This window comes from Pieris napi, chromosome 6 (genome assembly GCF_905475465.1).
Source record: "Pieris napi chromosome 6, ilPieNapi1.2, whole genome shotgun sequence".
NCBI classification, from domain to species: Eukaryota; Metazoa; Arthropoda; class Insecta; order Lepidoptera; family Pieridae; genus Pieris; species Pieris napi.
In genome coordinates, this window is record NC_062239.1 from 10,269,220 (window position 1) to 10,291,225 (window position 22,006).

The 22,006-nt window shown below is 34.5% G+C and overlaps 2 protein-coding genes across 2 annotated transcripts; both read right to left on the reverse strand.

The window, feature by feature from the left end:
- Positions 1 to 1,920: 1,920 nt before the first annotated feature.
- LOC125050286 (band 4.1-like protein 3) lies at positions 1,921 to 21,820 on the reverse strand. Its single transcript, XM_047650016.1, has 8 exons — positions 21,656 to 21,820; positions 12,851 to 12,983; positions 9,220 to 9,367; positions 7,767 to 7,883; positions 7,223 to 7,403; positions 6,426 to 6,578; positions 4,684 to 4,869; positions 1,921 to 4,332 (listed from the first exon to the last, which is right to left on the reverse strand). The coding sequence occupies exons 2-8, from the start codon at positions 12,974 to 12,976 to the stop codon at positions 4,203 to 4,205; spliced, it is 1,041 nt and encodes a 346-aa protein (XP_047505972.1). The 5' UTR covers positions 12,977 to 12,983; positions 21,656 to 21,820; the 3' UTR covers positions 1,921 to 4,202.
- Positions 9,526 to 11,400, reverse strand: LOC125050285 (tigger transposable element-derived protein 6-like). The gene has a single exon (XM_047650013.1). It carries the CDS (start codon positions 11,201 to 11,203, stop codon positions 9,701 to 9,703), a length of 1,503 nt encoding a protein of 500 aa, XP_047505969.1. The 5' UTR covers positions 11,204 to 11,400; the 3' UTR covers positions 9,526 to 9,700.
- Positions 21,821 to 22,006: the final 186 nt, after the last annotated feature.

Below are 22,006 nucleotides of genomic sequence, written 5' to 3' on the forward strand. Positions count from 1 at the left end.
TTTATATATTCCCAATTACCATCTAAGGGCACGTGTACCTGACAATCATCACAGTTAACTTTACATCTCTTTCCTTTACAAAGTCCTTCACCTTTCCTGGGAAACTCGGAAGGTATATCTGGTGTGAACCAGGGCTTATTTAGTTTATCCAAATATGCATGTTCTAGAAGATTCTGTTTATTGGGAGCTGTTAGGCCTGGCTGGATAAATGATAACAAAGCTAGTAGAACCTAGAAGAGGAAAACACGTTTCTAAAAGTTGCAATAACTTACAAGCTTACATCACAGATTACTGCTCTTAGACTCGTTGACAGTGACTACTAGTTTTTTGTTTTATAATCGAAACGTGTAGGAACATAGAATATATCGTAGCGGCCTCAAGCATTGTACCCTAAAATGTAAACAATTAAACCACCAAGGGCACATTCGCCAAACAATGGTTAATTAAAATTATATTTCGTACATGGGAGCTGTATGGGTTAATGCCATGGGTTTTATGGACACTTTACTCGTACCTAAAACCTTTGTTTATATAATGTATACAATATTTGTACAACATCAAGAATTATTTATTATTTGATTATACATAATTAATTTACCTTATATTATTATACGGATTATAAATTCAAAGATAAATTAACATACCGAAAATATCAGCTTTATTGTTTCACCGGGAATCAAATCCACAGGCTATACGCCGTTATAATAAATAAATCGGGCACCTAATATTATATTACTAAGTTATCTTCTAACGATCACACGTTTACGCACGCTTAATCAAGATTTTAAATTCTTACAGTCGTAGTTTTTTGTATCTGTCAAATACTGTCTTTATAGAAAAATCTACGACTCGTATTTTGGAAATGTAGTTTTATAAATATGTACATATATATTTATATCTATATATTTTTCATAAACTAACAGTAGCTTAGAGAAGAAACAATTTTAATACTAGTAACACTTACGAATATTTTTAACTTTGACGCTTCCATAATGTGTATTTTACTGATTCGATTATAAAGGATACGAAACTTTTTGACACACAGTTCAATATATGATCACTGCGGAAGCTTTTATACAATATCTTGGTAACAAATACCGTAAGTGACCCGAATTAGCGGTTATTGATACTATCACAGTTATACAAACAAAGAAATTGGTAATTTGTAATCTTAATTGAAAAACAATCATCAAAATGCAATATTGTCCTTATCGACGTTAATACGACTAAATAATGTATGTTGTAGATACTGTAACGATTAATTCGACTAAAGTAAACGCTAAGATTTAAAACAATTTTAAGGAGGTGGCTTAGGTTATTACAGATCCACAGTTGAAAATAGGTTATTCAGGATAATTCAAGAGACCATTAAACCTGGCGTTAATAAGGCGTGTATAAATTATTAAATGGTATTATTACTATGGTAAATGATAGTGCTGGGCAATTTGAGGTAGTTGGTGTTTGTGAGTTATCTGTGTATTTCACTATTTTTTTTTGTAAAAACATTTCAAAAACAATGCAATCCATGAAATTTTTTACATTTATGTAATTCACAGAGTACAATAGTAATAAAAAATTACATTTGAAAACGACTGTGGTTTGTAGTATGGCGAATGAAAATATTATAATTAATAAATTTTTCATTGTTCCACATTAGGGTTGCCTGGAAGAAATCGCTTGTTAGCGATAAGGCCGCCCGTTGCCTTATAACTTTTGTAACCGGCTTTTTTATTTTTGTTATGTGTATGTTTGTGAATAAGGTAATAAAGCATAAATAAATAAATAAAAATATTCCTTTAACTTGATTACCGGTCATACTGTTTAGTAAACCGGTTCATTTATTAGCTAATGTAAATCAAGGAATAGGTAGTAATATTTGTTCGTGTTACTTAACATAGAGGAGTTAAATAAATATCTTAATCATATGAAATTATATATTTCTTATTACAAAGCTAAAATATTAATTTAAACATCTATGGGTAAGACTCAGAACCGAGATCTAGCGCTAAATCCGAGTCAAAAATGTATTGGATTTTGATAAAGAGTACTCTTCGCGCTTAGTCTCCTTTATGAATCCCTATTATATGTATCTGTCAAAAAAACCTGTGAAATACTAACTGTAACTGATGTAAATATTAGTATTAGTACCGAATACATTCACTAGATGGCGCTAATAGCAAATTTCATCGAAAGTGAACTGTCGTGGGATTTGAGGCCGTCTGCAATGCTAGGTATATATTTTTTATTGTTTATGATACTGTTACGTCATTATAATTCAACATATACTTATCTTATATTGCTACTTAATGTGAATAAATGAAATGACGCATAGCTAATAAGAATAATGTTAGATCGCATAACCGCCACACCCTTTTTAGTTTCCGCGGTCGGCACAGACTATTTGCGAAGGATGTCTGATTCTGACCTTTAGAAGTAAATGACCTCAAGCATCATAGATTTGTTTTGGTAATAATATTTACGAGTCAGTTATATCGCAATTTAATAGTTTGAATATACATTTTTTTCACAGGGTTTTATAACATATAACAATAATGGCACTTTTAAAATTATAGCTATAGGAGATAATATATATATCTAATACCTACTCGTTACAACAAATAGCATAATATGTAAAATTTTGATATTAAACATTGCGAAATATGCCTCAATAGTTGGTGAAATCAAAAAGTAAGGGTAACTAATAGAATAATAGATACATTTTATTATTAGTAATTAGTGTATAAACACAATTCCATTTTCAAAATTGTGGCTATGGAATGTAAAACAATTCTTTCTTTTTTCAAATATTTAAAAAGAAAGACATTCTTTTTTCAAATAATTATATAAAACAATTTTTCGTAATGTCACAGAGAATTTTTTATCTGTAATTTTATGTTCAAAGTACAATCAAATTATATTTTCGTTCGCAGGTCATTCTGCCATTCTATATTTAAAATTAAGGTATGTTAACTGTCGGTTTTCGTTATATCTAATATTGTTACGGTCTTATCTATGGTTTTGGCACACTGGACGAAGGCACCAATTTTGGACGCTTTATATATATTTAAAGCGTTATCCGTCTAAAGCTATATCATACATGTAATATCTCTCAATATAATATGGAAAACTCAAAATTGGTTACTGTTTTATTTATAACACAATATTGTAACCGATTAACTTTAAGGTATGGTATAATAACATAGATAAAGTTTTATTTAGAACAATTTTATTCATAAACGTACTTACGTAGCCTAGGACAAGACATTATATAGCCTCTTATTTATAAAATAAGTCGGACTAATTGCACCGTTTGAACTAAAGTATTCATCTGTCCCTTTTTATCTCGGCTTAAACATACATTGACAGAAAGAGACGAAAAATTAGTATTTCTGAATATATAATATTATAAAGAGGAAAGATTTGATTGTTTGCATGGAATAAGCACAAAAACTACCAGACCGATTTGAAAAAATCTTTCAAATTACCTACACTATTCCTGATGAACATAGGCTATAGAATGTTATCAAAATAGAGATCATAGGAAAACTTCGATAATTTAACAGGATGTGAAAAAATATTAAACATAGACACTATATCTTTGCGGCAACTATTGAGAATAGAGCAAAGTGATGCTCGTAATCTCGTAGGTACTACAGATTTGTAGAAGACATAATATAATATGTATTTATTACATCAATATAAAAAAAATATCGCAGAATATATTAGAAAGCGCAAAAATAGAAGAGGGTTGGTTCAATTTCTTGAACTCAGGAAGGATTTATATTGAAAAAAAATATTGTTTATTATTTCGGTAAAGCGAACAGTCTCCATAGGGTAGCATAGCAAAATGATACTACTAAAAAGGGAGGCTAAGTAAAACATATTAAGGCGAAACAAAGTTCGCGGGGACGGCTAGTCTATAACAAAATAAATATCCAGCTGTGCGAAGCGACTGAACATGTTATGAATATATAGAAACTAGAGGCTTAATGAAAGATATCTTTGATCTGACCAGTTTATAAAATATAAATACTTCTTATACGTTAGAATTATTACATAAGTGAGTAATATTTATTGAGATATTATATACGGATAAGTGAATATATCTTCAATCTTTCCACTCAATGTTATCAATTTAATTAATTTAAGATGTGTAATACCCTATGTATATGTTAAATAATCATGTGGGTAGTTGAATAATGTCATGCGGGTAGAAGCGCGGGTGCATGAATTTCAGAACGCATTTGCCTCAGCGTCCTGCGACAGGACAGACGTCTCGACCCGAGCCGTGGGAAACCGTTAATACGCTCAACTTTTACTGGAATTTCTCGGCTGAAAAAATATAATAATTTAATTTATAATTCAGATTATTTTGTCAGAAAACTGTTGTGTGGCATGTGATTCACACCAATAGGTGACCTTTGTCAAGGTTCTAGGCTATTATAGAACATGCGAATTTTTAGTAGTCACACAAACAAATACATAGTGCTAAGTTTCGTTTCTGAATGATACAACATTTCACCCTAGACCCAACACTTCGATGTTTATCAGTCTCCATCCTTCAGGTTCTTAAGGTACCTTAAGAAGAATAATCAATGAAACCAACACTTCTGTGTTGAAAATAAATTTCTATGTATCTGCTAAATTTCATCGACTAATAAGATATACTATAAAAAATCTTACCGAAAAAACATATGATGTTCCACGCTACATCTCCACAATCGTTTGCTCGCGGTGGATGAGGGTAGTTTAAAAGTCAAGTGTGTTTCGAACTCGTCAAACTCACTGGGACGCAAACGTAGCGTATATGAACGTTTATTGTAGCTAATTTTAAGTATTTTGGTCCATGGGAAACGATTCATTATCACTCTGCAACGAAATTATAAGTATTATATGTTTTTTTATGTTACAGGGAGCAAACGGGCTCATCTGATGTTAAGTGATACCGCCGTTCTTAGACACTTACATACCCAGAGGGCTTGCAATTGTGTTGCCGGTAAGGCCACGTTCACACGGCGATTATTTTCCCGTATACCGTATACGAGATTGTATCGAATAGAGTAGTGACAACAGAATATATATGAAAACTTAAAAATTGTTTACACGGCGGTCATACGGGAAAATCCCGTGTTCGATAAATATATTTTACCGTATACCGTGCGAAGTTTTCAGTGGAAACGCCGCGTCTCGAAACGATTTTATCGAATACGACACGCAGTGGCGCTTATGTTCATGTTGTCTCGTTCACACGACTCGCCCATTCGAGAATCGTACGCACTCGCACGCGTGGCCCGCAGTTGCCCTTGTGCGTTGCATCAGTCGGTTGTCAATATGGAGGACAGAATTCCAATATTGATCGAGGATTTTATTTCCTTGATCGAAAAAAAAAATGGAACCGAATGGTTGCCGTGTGAACGATTGCATCGTATACGGTAAAACCGTATACGTGAAAAAATCGAATCGAATGGTCGCCGTGTGAACGTGGCCTAAGAGAATCGGTACGCTGTTTATTCTGCACCTTTATATTTCTAAGGAAGTGGGGATGAGCTCCGGGAATCTCATTCACCGCATGAAACGTGAGTTAGGTAAACCGTTGCATAATTTCACGCCGGTTTTCTGTGAGACAGTGGTACTGCCCCGGTCGTGCCTGTCCATTTGGCTGAAGCCCGAAGGCAACAGCATGGCACTCCCACTAGGAGGGAGGTTGAATGATTGGGCTGGTAAACACACAGGTTTTTAACCAGTGGGCGATGGAGCCGTCACATCCCGACGCCGACAAAATATGTACACGTACTTAATTTATTTATATAGGTATGTACTAATGAATTTAAAAATATATGTTTCTGTACAATATACATATATGTATAAAAGAGTGCCGGAGAGTTTATTGCCAGTTCTTCCCTTCCGTTCTACGCCCTTGTTTTGAGAACTGGCAGTAAATGTACAATTATAATCATTTCATATATGTATATTTATTTTTTGACGTTCATAGGTGTACATTTTGTTACCATTATGAATAAATGATTTTTTAATATTGAATTTTTTTGAATATGTATGTTCAGTCTTAGAGAGTGGGATACAAAACTTTAAATTAAAATAGCTTTAAAAAACTTTTCTTAGGCCATATAACGTCAATCAAACTTAAATCTATTTTCAATAGATGTCTAACCATTTTTTCTGTATGTAAGATTGGCTAGACCTAAGCGAGGCTGGGTCCTGGCTGGACCTAATTGGCTATGTTATATTAAATTAACTTTAAATAAAAAACTTCTAGTAACGAAACGAAATCAGTACGTTTTTGATATATGTATTATGAATTTAACAATTCTAAGTACATACTACATAGAACTATGTGGGCCTGTGGTTAAGAAATTGTAACTCTTTTTACCTTCAAAACAAAAAACACTTTAGCTTTTTGGACTTACCCATCTCTCAATACTGTGATCCCAGCGGCCGATACAGCTATATTAATATCGACATCTTCAGAGTCCTTCGCTTTATGAACTTCAGCGCCGTATAAAGGCAATCGTTTTGCGTTTTCTAAGTAACTCAGTTCTGCATCCGCTGGAGTTTGGCCTCTGACAATCGAGTGAAAATTTCGTGTATGTGTGTATCGTTAGCTATCTTAACAGCTCTTACAGTTAGATATTAAGCTTAACTGAGATCTATATAGTCTCATTGGTCTAGTGGTTAGTACCCCTGACTGTGAATCCATGGGTCCCGGGTTCCATCCCCGGCTGAGACAAACATCGAGCATTTGGTGTTGTGCTTAGGTCTTGGGTGTTTAAATATGTATTTATATGTCTATCTATCTATAATATGTATGTATATCCGTTGCCTAGTACCCATAACACAAGCTTCACCAGCTAAGCATGGGACTAGGTCAATTGGTGTTGAATTGTCCAATCATTAAAAAAAAAAAACAATAAATCATGACCGTGCTAGGACCGCCTTTGTACTGGTAGAATATTCTCGACAGCTTTTAACGCTTCGACGGATTTGGTAGATGACGAAAAGGGCTACCTTTTTCATGAGTTAGGCGGCAATCGAGCACTTAGTGTCTAAGGATACCTGCTGCACCAGAAGCCTTGCAAGTGCGTTGTCGGCCTTTAAGGTACTCTTCTCTTGAAGTTCCATAAGTCGTGCTTGGAAATAGCTGGAATGGCTATCCCCTACAAACACGGTCCTAGCGCGCTCACGCTGTAGTGCGGACTAAACTTACCTATGCTTAGCATACAGCTGTTCGATATTATCTTGCTGTCTCTCGTTAAGAACGTGAAACGGTATCGCATTGTGTTCGCATAATGTACTAGTGCTAACCGCCCCTTGCTTGTCCCCCAACTCCGCTTGTAATACGTATGACGCAAGGAGAGCATACGTTATATGGGAGCAGACGAGACGGCCTGCAAAAATGTATGAAAATAAATGAAGGATGTGTGGATAGGGGAGCGTTCAAGTATTACGTCACGCAATTTTTGGAGATTATTGACCCACGGCGCGTTACATGATGTCCCCCCCCCCATGTAACGCGCCGTAACGTTTTTCTTTACCCAATAGTAAAACGTTTCGTGACCACCCAGTGACTCTTTATACCTAAAAGTTACCATTATGTGGTGTAAAGTACTGGAAAGTCGAAAATAATATTAACAATAACGCGTAATTCGATCCCCGCCCCGCATCGTAACGTTTACAAAAGGACCCCCCCCTCCCAAAATTCGTAACGTAATACTTGAATGCTCCAAATCTACTGCTCCGAAGTTATTCACCTTCCATTAGGTCCCGCCGTACTGCAAGGCTGAGCTGATATCGTGTGATGTCATCGTATAACTCAGATGGCTCCGGAGGATAGAACTTTACGGATAACCGAACGTCCCACGGCTCATCTAAAAAAAAAATCAGTGGCACAACCTCTTTAGGCAGTGGGGTAACAATAGGGTGGCAGGGCTGGCAAAATTCCACGGGCCCCTGACCCAAGAAATTATGTTCTATGGATGAATGTGAAGCCTCCAATATGCATTGGGCTAGCGTGGGGACTACAGACCATTCCTTCTCGCCTAAAAGAGGATGTATATGGCCGTTAGTGGACTTATACAACGTGAAATTGAGTACGCTGAAAATCACGAGTTTATTAAAATGAAACTGAGTACAACGTGAAGATTTTTACTGATAGGGTCCAATCAAAAGAATTTGCCACGGGCCTCAGATGGTATAGTTACGCCACTGTCTTTAGGTTTAGGTCTGGGTCTTAGATTTCTGATTGTGTTTCATGATCATTAAAACTAATAGGCAAGTAGGTGATCAGCCTCCAGTGCCTGACATACGCCGTCGACTTTTTAGGTCTAAGACATGTCCTCACGATGTTTTCCTTCACCGTTCGAGCGAGTGTTAAATGTGCACATAGAAAGAAAATCCATTAGTGCACAGTCAGGGATCGAACCTACGACCTAAGGGATGAGAGTCGCACGCTGAAGCCACTAGGCCAACACTGCTCATCTCGGCGCATGTATTCATAATAAAACGTTTATTACGTACCAGTATCCAAGTTGTTATTATAAAAACAAAACAGTGGCGTTACAACGGCGTTTGTCTCAGATTTCGATTATTGTGCCTGATACACAATCGAACAGCAACAATTATTAAAAACTTAACCGTCTTGCAGTCGCAAACTAGCTGCTGTGGTCTCTGGCAGAATGACCAGCGCTGTGGAACAGTCTGCTCATCAGCGTAATGCTGAGCCAGGGCCAATTACAACCACAGCATACACGCATTACACAATTAAAACGTACCTTGGTCTTTGGAAGAAAAAACATTGTTACCTCTCATTTTTTTTATTATTGTTATTTTGTGTGTTTCTGTGTGTGTGTGTTTTGTGAGTAATAAATATTATGTCCATGTCTAACTGTTCTTATTATTATCACATTATGATAATTAATACGACATAAGCATGCCTATTTTTATATAACCAATTTCTTCGTTTTTTTTTCTTTTTCACCGTACCGGGGAGCTAAAGCTGCTCTTTTGCGTTCTGAAGTGGATATGGAACTATGCTGTACTATGTTATGACAAGGAGATGGGTGAAAACCCTCTATAGCGAGTTGAATAATGGTCAGATATTTTTTATCGCTTGACATTTCGCTTGATTGCGATAAAAATTGCTGAACTAAGATTCTATGTATATCTGTTTTAACTTCATTATTCAAATAAAAAATGTTATCATACTTCGAAAGGTCTTCGAAAGTCGTCGTCCCAGGTCGACCCAGACTCGCGGATCACCGCGCTGTGCGTGCAACAGTCCAAAGAAATCCTTCTCCAAAATATCCAGGGTATCGCACACCTTGTCCAGAAGATCAGCGCCACTGGCTTTACGCTGGAATATTAAACAGAATTACAAATATAGTATGTTTTTATAAGATAAAAATAAAATACTATATTGTATTAAAATACAGTAGAACCTCCATAAGGTAAAGTCCAAGGGAAACACAAAATATTTTATGTTATAGAGGTTTTAAGTCATCAAGATTCTATGTTAGGTAAAGGTTAATATAGAGGTATGTACATGTTTCTATGTACCCTGGCTCCCATTTTTACTCGAATGCATCAGAAGGATGGGTTCAATAAAATACTGAAAATTAAATATGTAATCATATTTATTCACATTACTTACATTACATAAAAATAAAACAACAACTAAAGGTTAAGTCTACTTAAAAAAATCTGTGATTTTCTTTTGTTTTAAAAAATTCACTGTTTCTAAATCGATTTGATTTTCAATTACAAATAGAGAGGAGAATACATTATCTTTTATGTTGCTACACTGCTCTATAAATGATCGTACAGTCGTTAAAGCTCTTTTTGCTTCGTTGATTGATACACTTGTAGATGAAGTTTGTGGCTCGTCGTTAAAATCATCGTCTTTATCACTTTCAATGCAATTGTTTACTGATTCCAATATTTCTCCCTCTGTCAACGTCCCTGCTGTGGCTACGTCATCATCGCAAGTAACGAAGTCTTCAAAAGTAATGTTTGACCCAGACATGTGCTTACTCCATTCTTCAGGCACATTATTATCTTCCTCTTTAATGATTTCTTGAGGTGCTGAAGAAAAACCACAGGTTCTAAAGCAGTTTTTTACTGCAAGGGGTGTTACGTTTCGCCAAGCTTTGTCCGCCATCCTCATTGCTTGAAGAACATTGATAGAAGAAATTGTATTTTGCTCCATATCAGCTATCATTTTTCTAACAACTTCTTTTCTGTATAATGTTTTAAAATTTTTAATTATTCCCTGATCCAAAGGTTGAAGTTGTGATGTTGTGTTTGGTGGAAGAAATTGGACTTTGACTGCCTTTAATGGTGGTATGTCCCCATGTGCTGTGCAGTTGTCGATAAATAGGATAATTTTTCTATTTGAAGTTACCATTTGCTTATCTATGTTAATCAGCCATTTTTTAAAAAGATCGGCTGTCATCCATGCTTTTTTATTGGCTTCATAATCCATGGGTAGTGATTTTAGGCCTGCAAAGCACCGAGTTTTTTTTGACTGGCCTATAATTAAAGGTTTCAGTTTTTCTGTGCCTGTAGAATTTGCACAAAACAGAATCGTAAGTCGTTCTTTGCTGTGCTTTCCTCCATGACATTTTTCATTTTTGAATGTTAATGTTTTGTCGGGAAGACATTTGAAGAATAGACCCGTTTCATCAGCGTTAAAAACATCATTGGGATCATAATCATTCACTACATTATGTAATTCAGATTTCCATTCTTGGCAGACTGATTTGCTAACACTGGCACTTTCGCCGCATATTTTGTTAAAGGCTAAATCATGCCGTTTCTTAAAATTCTGTAACCAGCCATTGCTGGCTTTAAAATTTTTGATTTTCAGAGAATTAGCGAACTCTTCAGCTTTTTCTTTCAGTATGGGTCCACTAACACTGATGTTTTTGTTTCGACACTGTTTGAACCACGTAAACAAACATTGTTCTAAATTAGGGAATTCGGCAATTTTTTGTCTTTTACATTGAAGACTTTCTCCTGATTCTTGTTTCTTCAAGATTTCAGCTTCTTTTTTAATGATGATAGACAATGTACTCTCATGTATTCCAAACTGAGCCGCTACTTCTTTCCTTTTCAATCCATTTTTCACTGCTTCTATAGCTTCTAATTTATCAGCGTAGGTGAGGGTTGTTGGTTTTCTTTTTGTACTCATTTTAAGACAGTTTTATCACACAGTAAGTAAAGCGATGTTTCCAGGACAACGATCAAAAACTTATGATGCAAGTAAGTCGTTGTCACAAAGCTAACCGCCGCAAAGCTTTGAAGAATTTAGATAAAGCAAACAATAGGTAATGTATTGTTTACGTTAACAATACATTAGTAAACACGTGCAAGCAATAAATCCCGAAACCATTTGTTTTGACACTCTTTCAAAATGACTCATTCTCAAACAATTTTATGTTATAGAGGTTGTGGAAACATTTCTTTTAGTTACTGAGGGCCTATACAGAGATTATTTATTTAAGTTAAAGAGGTTGCGTATTTTAAGTTATAGAGGTTTTGGGCTCTGATGGGAAGGGACATAGTATTTTTTGAAGTAACAGAGGTTTTTATGTTACCGAGGTTTAAGTTATCGAGGTTCTACTGTATATAATAAATTATACAAACTTAATAAAAATAATTCACCAAATAGGTCACCGTGACCACGCACGCTGTAAAGCACGCGAAACGTCGGAAAAATTTAAAATTATGTAAAATAATTGTAAGTTTATAATAATAGATAACTTCAATCCGGTAAAAAAGTGTTTTCTTTAAAAATAATTCAATCAAAAACCCTTGTACATCTTATTATGCTAGCTTATGTGTATTTCATTCACGTGCGGCTGTCTTCTATGTGATATATGTGACCTAATGGGGCTGACATACAAAATCAATGATCTATCTCTTTTCATCATAGCGTAAATAGAATTGGTCAGAAAGAGACGAATGAGTAGGTATATGAGTTAAGATAGCGCATTACAGATTAAATAAGGTCTACAGATCTGCTTTTTCGCATCCAAGTTTTTTTAAATCTACTTTTTATAGATACTATTACACATATTTGATCGTAGGCTGTTTTTAAAAAGAAATAAGGGTTGTTGTCTTTGGTCAGACAGTAACGCTTGAGTCTTGACTTCGCCAGACACAATATACGCAGACTACATCTACTTACAATACATTAAATAGGCTGCTTAATGCTACCCGTTCACCGTCCACAATCTTAAAAGGTTAAAGGACTGGTTTATGAACACGCATTACGCAGAGACGACTCATTGGTCTAGTGGTTAGTACCCGGGTTCTATCCCCGGCTGAGACGAACATCGATGTGATGAGCATTTGGTGTTGTGCTTAATCCTTGGGTGTATAAATATCTATTTATATGTCTATCTATGTCTGGAGCAATGAGGCGCGCCGGCCCGGAATAACAATTAGTTATGCAAAACATAAAATTCATGTAATTTTATCAATTTTTTTTGTGAAACGGTTGTAGGCTTGCCATAAAATATATCGTGTAAATTTCAAAATCATGTTGTATTTACATTTTTGTCATAAAAGTAAGTGTCAAACATTGACTATGTTTGGATTTTATTTCTATCAAGCGAAGTTATTTAAATCGTGTATCGATCTTTCAAAATGGATACATAAACAACTCAACTCCACCATATATTTTTTCTATTCACCCTACTTCAAGAAACGATGACGAAAAATGGAAAGAAACAATGTACTTTTTTGGAGTTTGGCGACCAGATCGGTCCTTAAAAGGGCTCGCAAATCTTATATATTGTAATGAATAGACACATTATTATTTTATTTTACATACCTCAATATCTATTGTAATATGTTCCCCATTAAACAGCTCAACGCGAACTCGTCCCGTGCCAGTCCTGCGCAGTCCCACCATACTGGTGCCTTCGTCTGACGCCAGCCGGCGAAGACTTTCGCGCATTGTATGTCTGCAATACATTAAACGTATTTTTCACTACAGCAAACGCATCCAATTGACTCTGGATTCCAAACCAGTTCGACTTAGGGTCCTTCAAGAAAAGAGCGTACCAGTTCTGTAAAGACCGGCAGTGCGTGAGCCTTTTGGCAATGTGGGTGTCTACGGGCGGCAGTCTCTTAACATCAGATGAGCCTCCTAAAAAAAACTTGCTGAGTTTCTTGCCCGTTCTTCTCAGAACAAGGCCTCCTGGTAGTTTTGCGAACGGATGGCGTAGTCTTGCTCTTTCGCGAATTTTGTAAACGTTTTTGACATTCATAAGCATGCCCTAAGACGCATCTAAACTGAATTAACGTATTTTGCTTTTGATTGATTAATTGATAAAAATAAATAAAAGTTGATAATAGTCTACGTGTGCACGGTTGAAGATTTTTTTATACATAGTCTTTACTAGGGCTTCATGGAACATTACGATCTAGCCTAACTTAAGACTAATAAGTAATTTAAGTATAACCTTACTAATAAGGATATTTAACATAAGAAAGTGTGCGACAACTATTTACAGTCCCTATAAAAGGTAAGACACTCTGTTCTTGTGTTCTATTTTTCCACTCACTGATTAGCACTTAATACTAACGTACACTAACACTAATTCACTAGTTCAAATGGTTTTGTCCTTTTCAGTCTTTGAATGGACTCGGTTGAAGAATATAACAAATATAGTAAATTAGCGAAACCAAATAATTTTAAACATTAAAACAAAAAGTTACAAACTAATCTCTATTATATATTTAAATACTTATTTTTATTCTATGTACATAATATATGTACGGACTTATTTACATGATAGATTCTTCACTTTGCTGTTTTATATTGCGTGTGTCTGGTAAACGCTGTGAAACTTCCTCGTTTATTATCCGATTTAACACGCTTTATAAGCATCTGGAATGAAATAGATTCGAAATCATCTGGAGCGAACAATCTGTTCCCACCGGTTTCTGTCCAGCCCTGCGATTCTGTAACTCACTTTTCGAACTCACACAGCGGTTTTCGCATCGGCGGTCGCTCTCAAATCAGTCGTGAAGCAGTCATTTTATGATTTGGCATTCTGAAAAGGTGGGAGCTTGTAGTTTATTGTTTATAGGTTTATAGGGCAGCGCCTCTCTTATTAGTGTGCAGTTTTGCGGACGATGAGTCTTTCACTTGATCGGTCCATCTGGTTGGTGAACGGCCACGTGATCTTTTGCCTTCTGTGTTACCAACCACGGCCAGTTTCTCCAAGTTATCATCGTATCTGCGCATTGTATGGCCGAAATATGATATAAACTAATATATAATATATACTAGCTGCCCCCGCGAACTTTGTTTCTTCTTAATGTGATTTTACTTAGCCTACCTTTTTAGTACCTAACAACATGGATCATTTTGCTATGCCACCCAGGAGACTGGTCGATTTTCCCGAATGAAAACTTTTTGAAAGGTTGTTCTGTGAATTTTTTCTCTATATAAACCTTTGAGTTCAATTCATAAGTTTTAAATTAACAAATAAAAAGTAGGGGTTGATGGTAGAGGGGTGAAAATTAAGGTTTGTATGTATTTTTATGTTGTATCAAAAAAAAAGAAAAAAAGTTTGGGGTGGACAACCCTTATCACTTAGGTGTTTGAAAGATAGTATAGTAGCCGATTCTCAGACTTACTGAATATGCATAAAATATTTATAAGAATCGGTCGAGACGTTTTGAAGGAGTATGGGAACGAACATTGTGACACGAGAATTTAATATATTAGATAAGTATACCTGATCTACATTCAGCTATGAAGCATTGTAAGACTAAAAGAGAAAACAGGCATTCTGAATTTAATATCAACTCCAAGTTGCTGTCTGCATAGACTACTGGCCAGATGGCTACCGGCCATCACAACTACTCAATAAAATGATCGTAGATACGAGCGCTATTGGAGTGGAGATAAATCAATATAGACTCGTTTTACTGCCAAACTTTGGCCAAATAAGATAGCGAAAATCACAGGTTGGGTAAAAGTTCCTGTCTGAAGCAGTAGGAGCCTCTTCGCAGTATGGTTGATCTGATATCAGTAGTAATGTAATTTTTCTCTATGTTTGAACTTTGAATATAAACCATAAAGAGATGTTAATAAACTCAAACTCAAAATATCTTTATTCAAGTGGGTAACCGAGTACACTTTTGAATTGTCAAGTTAAATTAATTGTAAATTTACATTTACTACCAGTTCGCAAGTCAAGGGCGTAGAGCGGGTAAGAAGAACTGGCAAGAAACTTTCCGCCACTCTTTTTAATCGCCAAGTATTGTCATACAAACTGTTTGAACTGGAGCAAATCAATCCCAAGGATTAGGATCATTTAAGTATTCCTCAAATTTATAAAACGCTTTATTGATTAATTTCCGTTTAACGAGGGCTTTGAATTTATTTAGTGATAATACTCTAATATCGCTTGGGAGTTTGTTGTAAAAACGAATACAATTTCCATATAAGGAGTGGTTTATCTTTTGGAGCCTGGTTGGTCGTACACTCAAATTAGTTCTATTTCGCGTATTGTAGTTAATTGTAGTTAGTAGTAGTGCCTATGGCATTAAGCAAGCTTTTTTCTTTACTTTAGCTTATTTAGTTATGAATTCGGGAATTATAACGTCCTTAAAGTTACTAAACTAACTATAACGTAACGGTGGATGGTGATAATTAAAAAAAAATATAATGCATAATCACGCGATCAGCCAGATCTGTGGCCAAGAAGATCTGATTAGCTTCTTGGCCACAGATCTGGCAGTGTCTCCCCTTTCCTTAAAAAGGACTTCTACTTCGGAAATATCCTCATGATATTTATGGGCGAGTCGGAGCCCGCGTCACCTCTTGTACTTCTTAATGATATACATAGTTTTTTTTTTTTAAAAGTGCGTACAAAGTACACATGTCAGAAGTGAAACTTCCTTGGCAAACTAATTTTTAAGTCTTGTTCATATTTATACAAATTTAAAACTTTAGATTTCTGAGACATATAGGGTCCCTCCCTCTAGGAAGATATGTTAGGAATTTAATGAAATTTGATTTAAAAAAATTGTCACTAAAATATGTCGACAATTTAAATACAAATTATAATTTTTTTTTTTTAATTTATTCTCGTAATAAAAACACGTGGTATTTTAATGTACAATTCGTCATTTGAGATTTTAATATTTAATTTTAAAATTTTAATTTTAAAAATAGAATTTCTAGAAGGCAATTCCCCCTTCTCACTCTCTCTCTCAATCGGTCTCAATCGCACTTGCATTATAATATTGTGATGGAAACAACTAAATAAAACACTTATCAAACAAATATATAAATTTATGTTTATGTAGTGTAAGAATTCTTCTCTTGGTTAATAAACAATTGAACATTCCAACAAACCCTTCATTTCAGAGTTTCGTATAAACAACGATAATTTCTGATCTTCAAATAGATTAATAGATTCTTCAATACATTTATGTAAACAATATGACGCTAGTAAGCCAAGGTACTCTGAACATATATTTTAAACAACAAAATCCAATTGCAGTATCTTAGTACAGACTTTGCATTTAAGACACAACTAACATAACCAATGAACCTTAATTATTTCTAGCTGTATGTATTTTTATATCAAGTAGTTTAGTTTAGTGATTTTAGATGACGGAAATCGAATAGTTAATTGACAAAAAATTTCGAGATTTTTCTAGGCTTTTCTATTAAAACTAAAATTAATCAGTGGCGCTACAACCTTTTTTTAGGTCTGGGCCTCAGGTTTCTATCTCTGTTTCATGATCATTTGTTAATCTAATAGGCAAGTAGGTGATTAGCCTGACAAGCCGTCGACGTTTTCGGTCTAAGGAATGTTTCCTCACGATGTTTTCCTTCACCGTTTGAGCAAATGTTAAATGCGCACATAGTCAAAAGTCGACGGCGTGTGTCCGGCACTGGAGGCTGATCACCTACTTGCTTATTAGATTTAAAAATGATCATGAAACAGATTCAAAAATATGAGGCCAAGACCTAAAGAGGTTGTTGCGCCACTGATTTATTTATTTTATGGATCGAGACATAGATATAACATTTTTTACTAACAAAACTCACACACAAAATAACAATGATCAAAATAAATATAAAAAATAATAAATCGAACAATTTTTTTTCTTTTAAAGATCAAGTTTTAATTGTGTAATACGTGTGTGCTGTGTTTGTAATTGACCCTGGCTCAGCATTATGCTGAGGAGCAGACTGTTCCACAGTGGTAATTATGCCAGAGACAACAGCAGCTAGTTTGGCCCTCAATCGCAAAAAAATAAAAAGAATGTTATACTACTAATACTTTGTAGAAAAAAAAATACTAGTAAAAGTTAGCAGTAAGTATTGAATCTCACAACTTTTTACGGTAAAAATACAAGCCTTGGTTTTGTTTTTACAAAAAAGCTTTTGATGGCTTTAATTTTTAGCCTAACTAAACTAGCTTTCTTCGTAGAGTGTGAAAAAACGTTTAAGCGCTAGTCTTTGAAATCCGCAGCCGCAGTACCTAGGCTCTGTGCCAATTCAAGTTTGTTTTCTCTGCTACTACAGATTTTACGAGTTTACACATCTGTCGAATTTTCATATCTCGGTATTTCGAGAGCACTTCGATGAGGCTAAAATAGTTTATTGATATGCGCAAGGTTGAACAACAAAGGGTTTTAGAACGAAGATTTCAAAGCGAACATTTCTCAATACAGAACGTGATTTTTAGTTACTACGCAATTACACTACTACAGTAATACGGAAAAGACAAAAGTAAACGACGTTATATAAAAAATTAAGAACTAGGGCTTGATGGTAGAGGGGTGAAAATTAAGGGTTGTATGTATTTTTATGTGTTGTATCATAAAAAAAGAAAAATTTTTTTGGTGTGGATACCCCTTATCACTAAGGGGTTTGAAAGATAGTAAAGTAGCCGATTCACCGACTTACTGAATATGCATAAAAATTTCATAAGAATCGGTCGAGCCGTTTCGGGGGAGTATGCGAACATTGTGACACGAGAATTTTATATAGCCTTAATAATACCTTAAATTGTAAGCAGTTCGTTGAGGTTCACAATCTTTCGACAGTTTACAATCTCGCGAGATATATTACAATCTAACGGTGTTTACAATTTTACGGTGACAGATACAATACGCCGACGGCGTGTGTCAGAAGGATCACCTTAAATAAAAGAAATAATCACGAAACAGAAATACAAATCCGAGACCCAGACCTAGGAGATTTTAGCGCTTTTTTTAGGCGCATGAGGGTAAAATTTTTACGTAATGTCACGAAGCTGTGTAGCGTTTTTGTCGAAGAAAAGGAGAGAGCGATTGAGACCGATTGAGAAGGGCGAATTACCTTAAAGAAATTCTATTTTTAAAATAAAATTTCGTAAAGAGAATTTATGAAATATTAGTAAGTATTTATATTTTATGCAAAATAATTTATTGAAATCTCAAATGACGAATTGAAAATTAAAATGCCAAATATTTGTATTAATTTTCGACACTTTTAATATTTTAATGACAATTAAATTCATTAAATTCCTAACATATCTTCATTTTTCCCTCCCTCTAAGTCTCAGAAATCTAAAATTTTAGATTTGTATAAATTAGTTTGCCAAAAAGTTTCTCTTCTGATGTGTACTTTGTACGCACGCACTTTTTATTGTGATTTTAGTGTGCAAGTGTAACAAAATAAAATAGTAGTATAGAAAATATTTAATATTTTATTTTAATTCCAGAGGGGTTGTGAGCCTTTAACCTTACCTGGCTTCCCGTATTAGATTCCTTAAAACCGAATTATATTACATCTTATCGATCGGGATGATCGGGCCGTGCATTAAAATTTATTATATTTGCTACCTGGGTGAACATGATGATAAAAATAGTTGACTATTAAAACGTGGCGTACAATAGATAATAGATATTTGTATAAATAATAAATTCAAGAAAAATTAAAAAAATCTTTCAACATTATTACGATACATTATCCCCTAGACTCTATCCAAATTATATAAAAAAAATTGTTAGTCGTTCAAGGCCGAGACAGACCCCTATCTCTTAATAACGTACGTAAGTCCGGGGTGTATAAGGACTCTAAATATAGACCACGGCATTCAGGTTAAAAACCTAGGAATATCTCGGTTAAAATCAAGTGGGTCATGCCTCAGTCCCGGCGTTGTGACGTCATTGGGTCCACACCGGTTTGCAGGCAATTTAAAATATTTAAGCTTTATCGGGGACTACATACATCTAACATTTATCTAATAAAATTCTCGTGTCACGGTGTTTGTAATTAAACTCGTCTAAAATGGTTCGACCGATTATCGTGAAATTTTGAGTGCATATCGGTTTAGTCTGCGAATCGGACAACATCTATTTTTTATTCATCTAAATGTAAAGGGTTTTTTTTTGTTTTTTTACAAAAATACATACAACCCTTAATTTTCACACCTCTACGATCATTGTTACTGAACTAAAAAAATGTTTGCTAGAAATAATATACATGGCAAAACAACGTTTGCCGGGTCTGCTAGTATACTTGAACTATAAGAGGATGACTTAAATAAACTATTCAAATATTAACGAGATGTTCGAGAGATGTACATGTTCTTTCAAATTTTAATAAGGTAATTATCACAAAATTAAAAATTATACCTTTACTAAGAAATCTTTACTTATAATATTATAATTCTGACAAGTCTGGTTGTTTGTTTGGTAGAACGGATCTCTCAATAACAGCTGGATTGATTTGATTTTTTTAATTCTATCATTCAATTTATCAAGGCTTCATATTATCTCGCTCTGACTGTATTGTCAAATAGTGGTACAATATTTGTTATTAATAATATTACTAAAAACGATTATTTTATAATTAAATAAGCTTACGTTTTTTTCATTGCTGCTTTCTGGACGACAAACGCACGAAATAAAACAAGACTACCTATGTCTCTTAGATGCTTATAGTGAAATGAGCTTGATTAAGCACACCTCATTGATAATCTCCAATGTTTGCAGTGAAAACGTCTTCAGCGTTGAGTAATGTTTACGAAGTACTAAGTGATTATGCGATTATCATACACGATATGATACCTTTCATACAGGCTTAGGGCTGACAGATTTGGGTTTACTCATAGATTAAATGTATCTATATCTATATGTATTTTTGGGATATTGTGATCTCGTAGCAGTCAAAGGAACTAAGGGGTGGTTGGATTGTCATCATAATACAGATTCTATTTTCATGCATATTGATTTATTTATTTACACTTCGTTACCTTAAACATACATATAAAAAAACCAGGTTACATTAGTTATTACTAATAACTTATTAGGCAACGGTCGACTTTATCGCTAATTAGCGATTTCTTCCAGGCAGCCCTAGAATGGAAAAATAAAAACTAAAAGAAATATATGTATGCTCATGTATTTTATGTCAATCGGGAGAATTATATATGCTAATAATTAGGTAATTAAACCTTGGGTTATACCAATAGTTGTGGTAAGTAAGCGAAGTATGTAATTTCATTCGGTCTAAAATTTCGGTCAGTTGTGGTTTGCAGGTGCAACATAACACGAGTAATTCTAATAAAATAACCAGCAAAACCGCATAAAATTAGTGTAATTAATCGTAATAACGAGGCTATATTAAAAGCTATTGTTATGTAATATGCTATATTTTTAACTAAATATATTTACTCAGCAAAACACAAATTACACCGATACGGCCAAATAAAGTTGAAGTTGAAGAGTTCCCGTTCCCCTCAGCAAAAAAGGATGCTTAATTTGCGAGGTAAATTTTGTGGTAAACTTTATTTGCATATTAACACGTCTTTGATTTTTAACTTCAATACGTTAGAATATTGTCTCAACAAACGAGAAAGCTATGCGCCGATAAACACAAGAAATATATAAATTCTACGAGATATTGAGAATTCATTAGGTTGTTCGAAATTAATAATAACAATATAAAGGATGGATGTAGCGAGTCCCTATCCCTTGAAAATGTCTAAGGTTAATGACTTGATACGCTTAATCAAACATTCCGTCTTCGTATCCTCGACTTTAGAATTGCACATAATTTAGATGCCTACTGCCCACTGGTTTCATTGACTGGTTTCGTTTCTCAAAAAAGCGTGAATTATTTGTTTATATGTAGAAACCGACTTAGTAAATATTTATTGTAAATATTAAAATAAAACATACCTATTTGCGATATTTTGCAGTAGGTCAAATTTTTGCCTGCTAAAAATCTATGGGCACAGTATTGTATACCTATAAAGTTGTTAGAAAATTATACTTCCCTTGCTCAATGCAGGATAGCGTGCAATTGTTTACATTATATAAATAAATCCAATTCGATATTCAAATATACGAAAATGTCATTAGCATTATGTTAGTGAACAATTTATAAAATTTATATCAATATAATTAAAGTTGTAAGATTATATATCTGATAAGCATAGTATATAAATTATGGGCTTACTGGGGAACTAACGATAGTTTAGGTACTAACATAGAAACGACCCTTATAACAAAAATGCATAAAACTTAAACATTGAGTTGACGCGGGAACTGCGGTCAAGTGCCTTAAAAACTTGTCACACAACATTATTAATTAAAAAACAAAACTCACCTAAAATGTTTTAACAACTAACAACACACACGAAAGGAGTTAACACATTTATTGCACCTTTAACATATATTTATTATTTTCTATAAATTCACGCGGTATACATAAAATTTTATGAAACATTCAGTGTGACTAAACACTAAACAGTACTAACACGGAACACCCCAGTCCCCACAACACGTCTCACAGACTACTAAGAAATTTACTATTGAATGAGAATGAAGAATTCGTGGAAAGAGGGAGTGATATAGGCATATCTTTTATCCTTATCTGGGAAAGTTGAATAAATAACCTTGGACTTCGCTTTGTGGAGTATGGTAATCTCGGAAAGCTTTCCAGCCGACTTTAAAAACC

Bases quoted from the DNA above. Each gene is read 5' to 3' on its own strand.
- LOC125050285 (XM_047650013.1), bottom strand. From the start codon at position 11,203: ATGAGTACAAAAAGAAAACCAACAACCCTCACCTACGCTGATAAATTA.
- LOC125050286 (XM_047650016.1), bottom strand. From the start codon at position 12,976: ATGCGCGAAAGTCTTCGCCGGCTGGCGTCAGACGAAGGCACCAGTATG. The intron at 9,368-12,850 runs GTATGTAAAATA...TTAATATTCCAG, and splicing joins ATATTACAATAGATATTGAG to CGTAAAGCCAGTGGCGCTGA. The intron at 7,884-9,219 runs GTATGATAACAT...TTTTTTTTTTAG, and splicing joins ACTTTCGAAGACCTTTCGAA to ATGAGCCGTGGGACGTTCGG.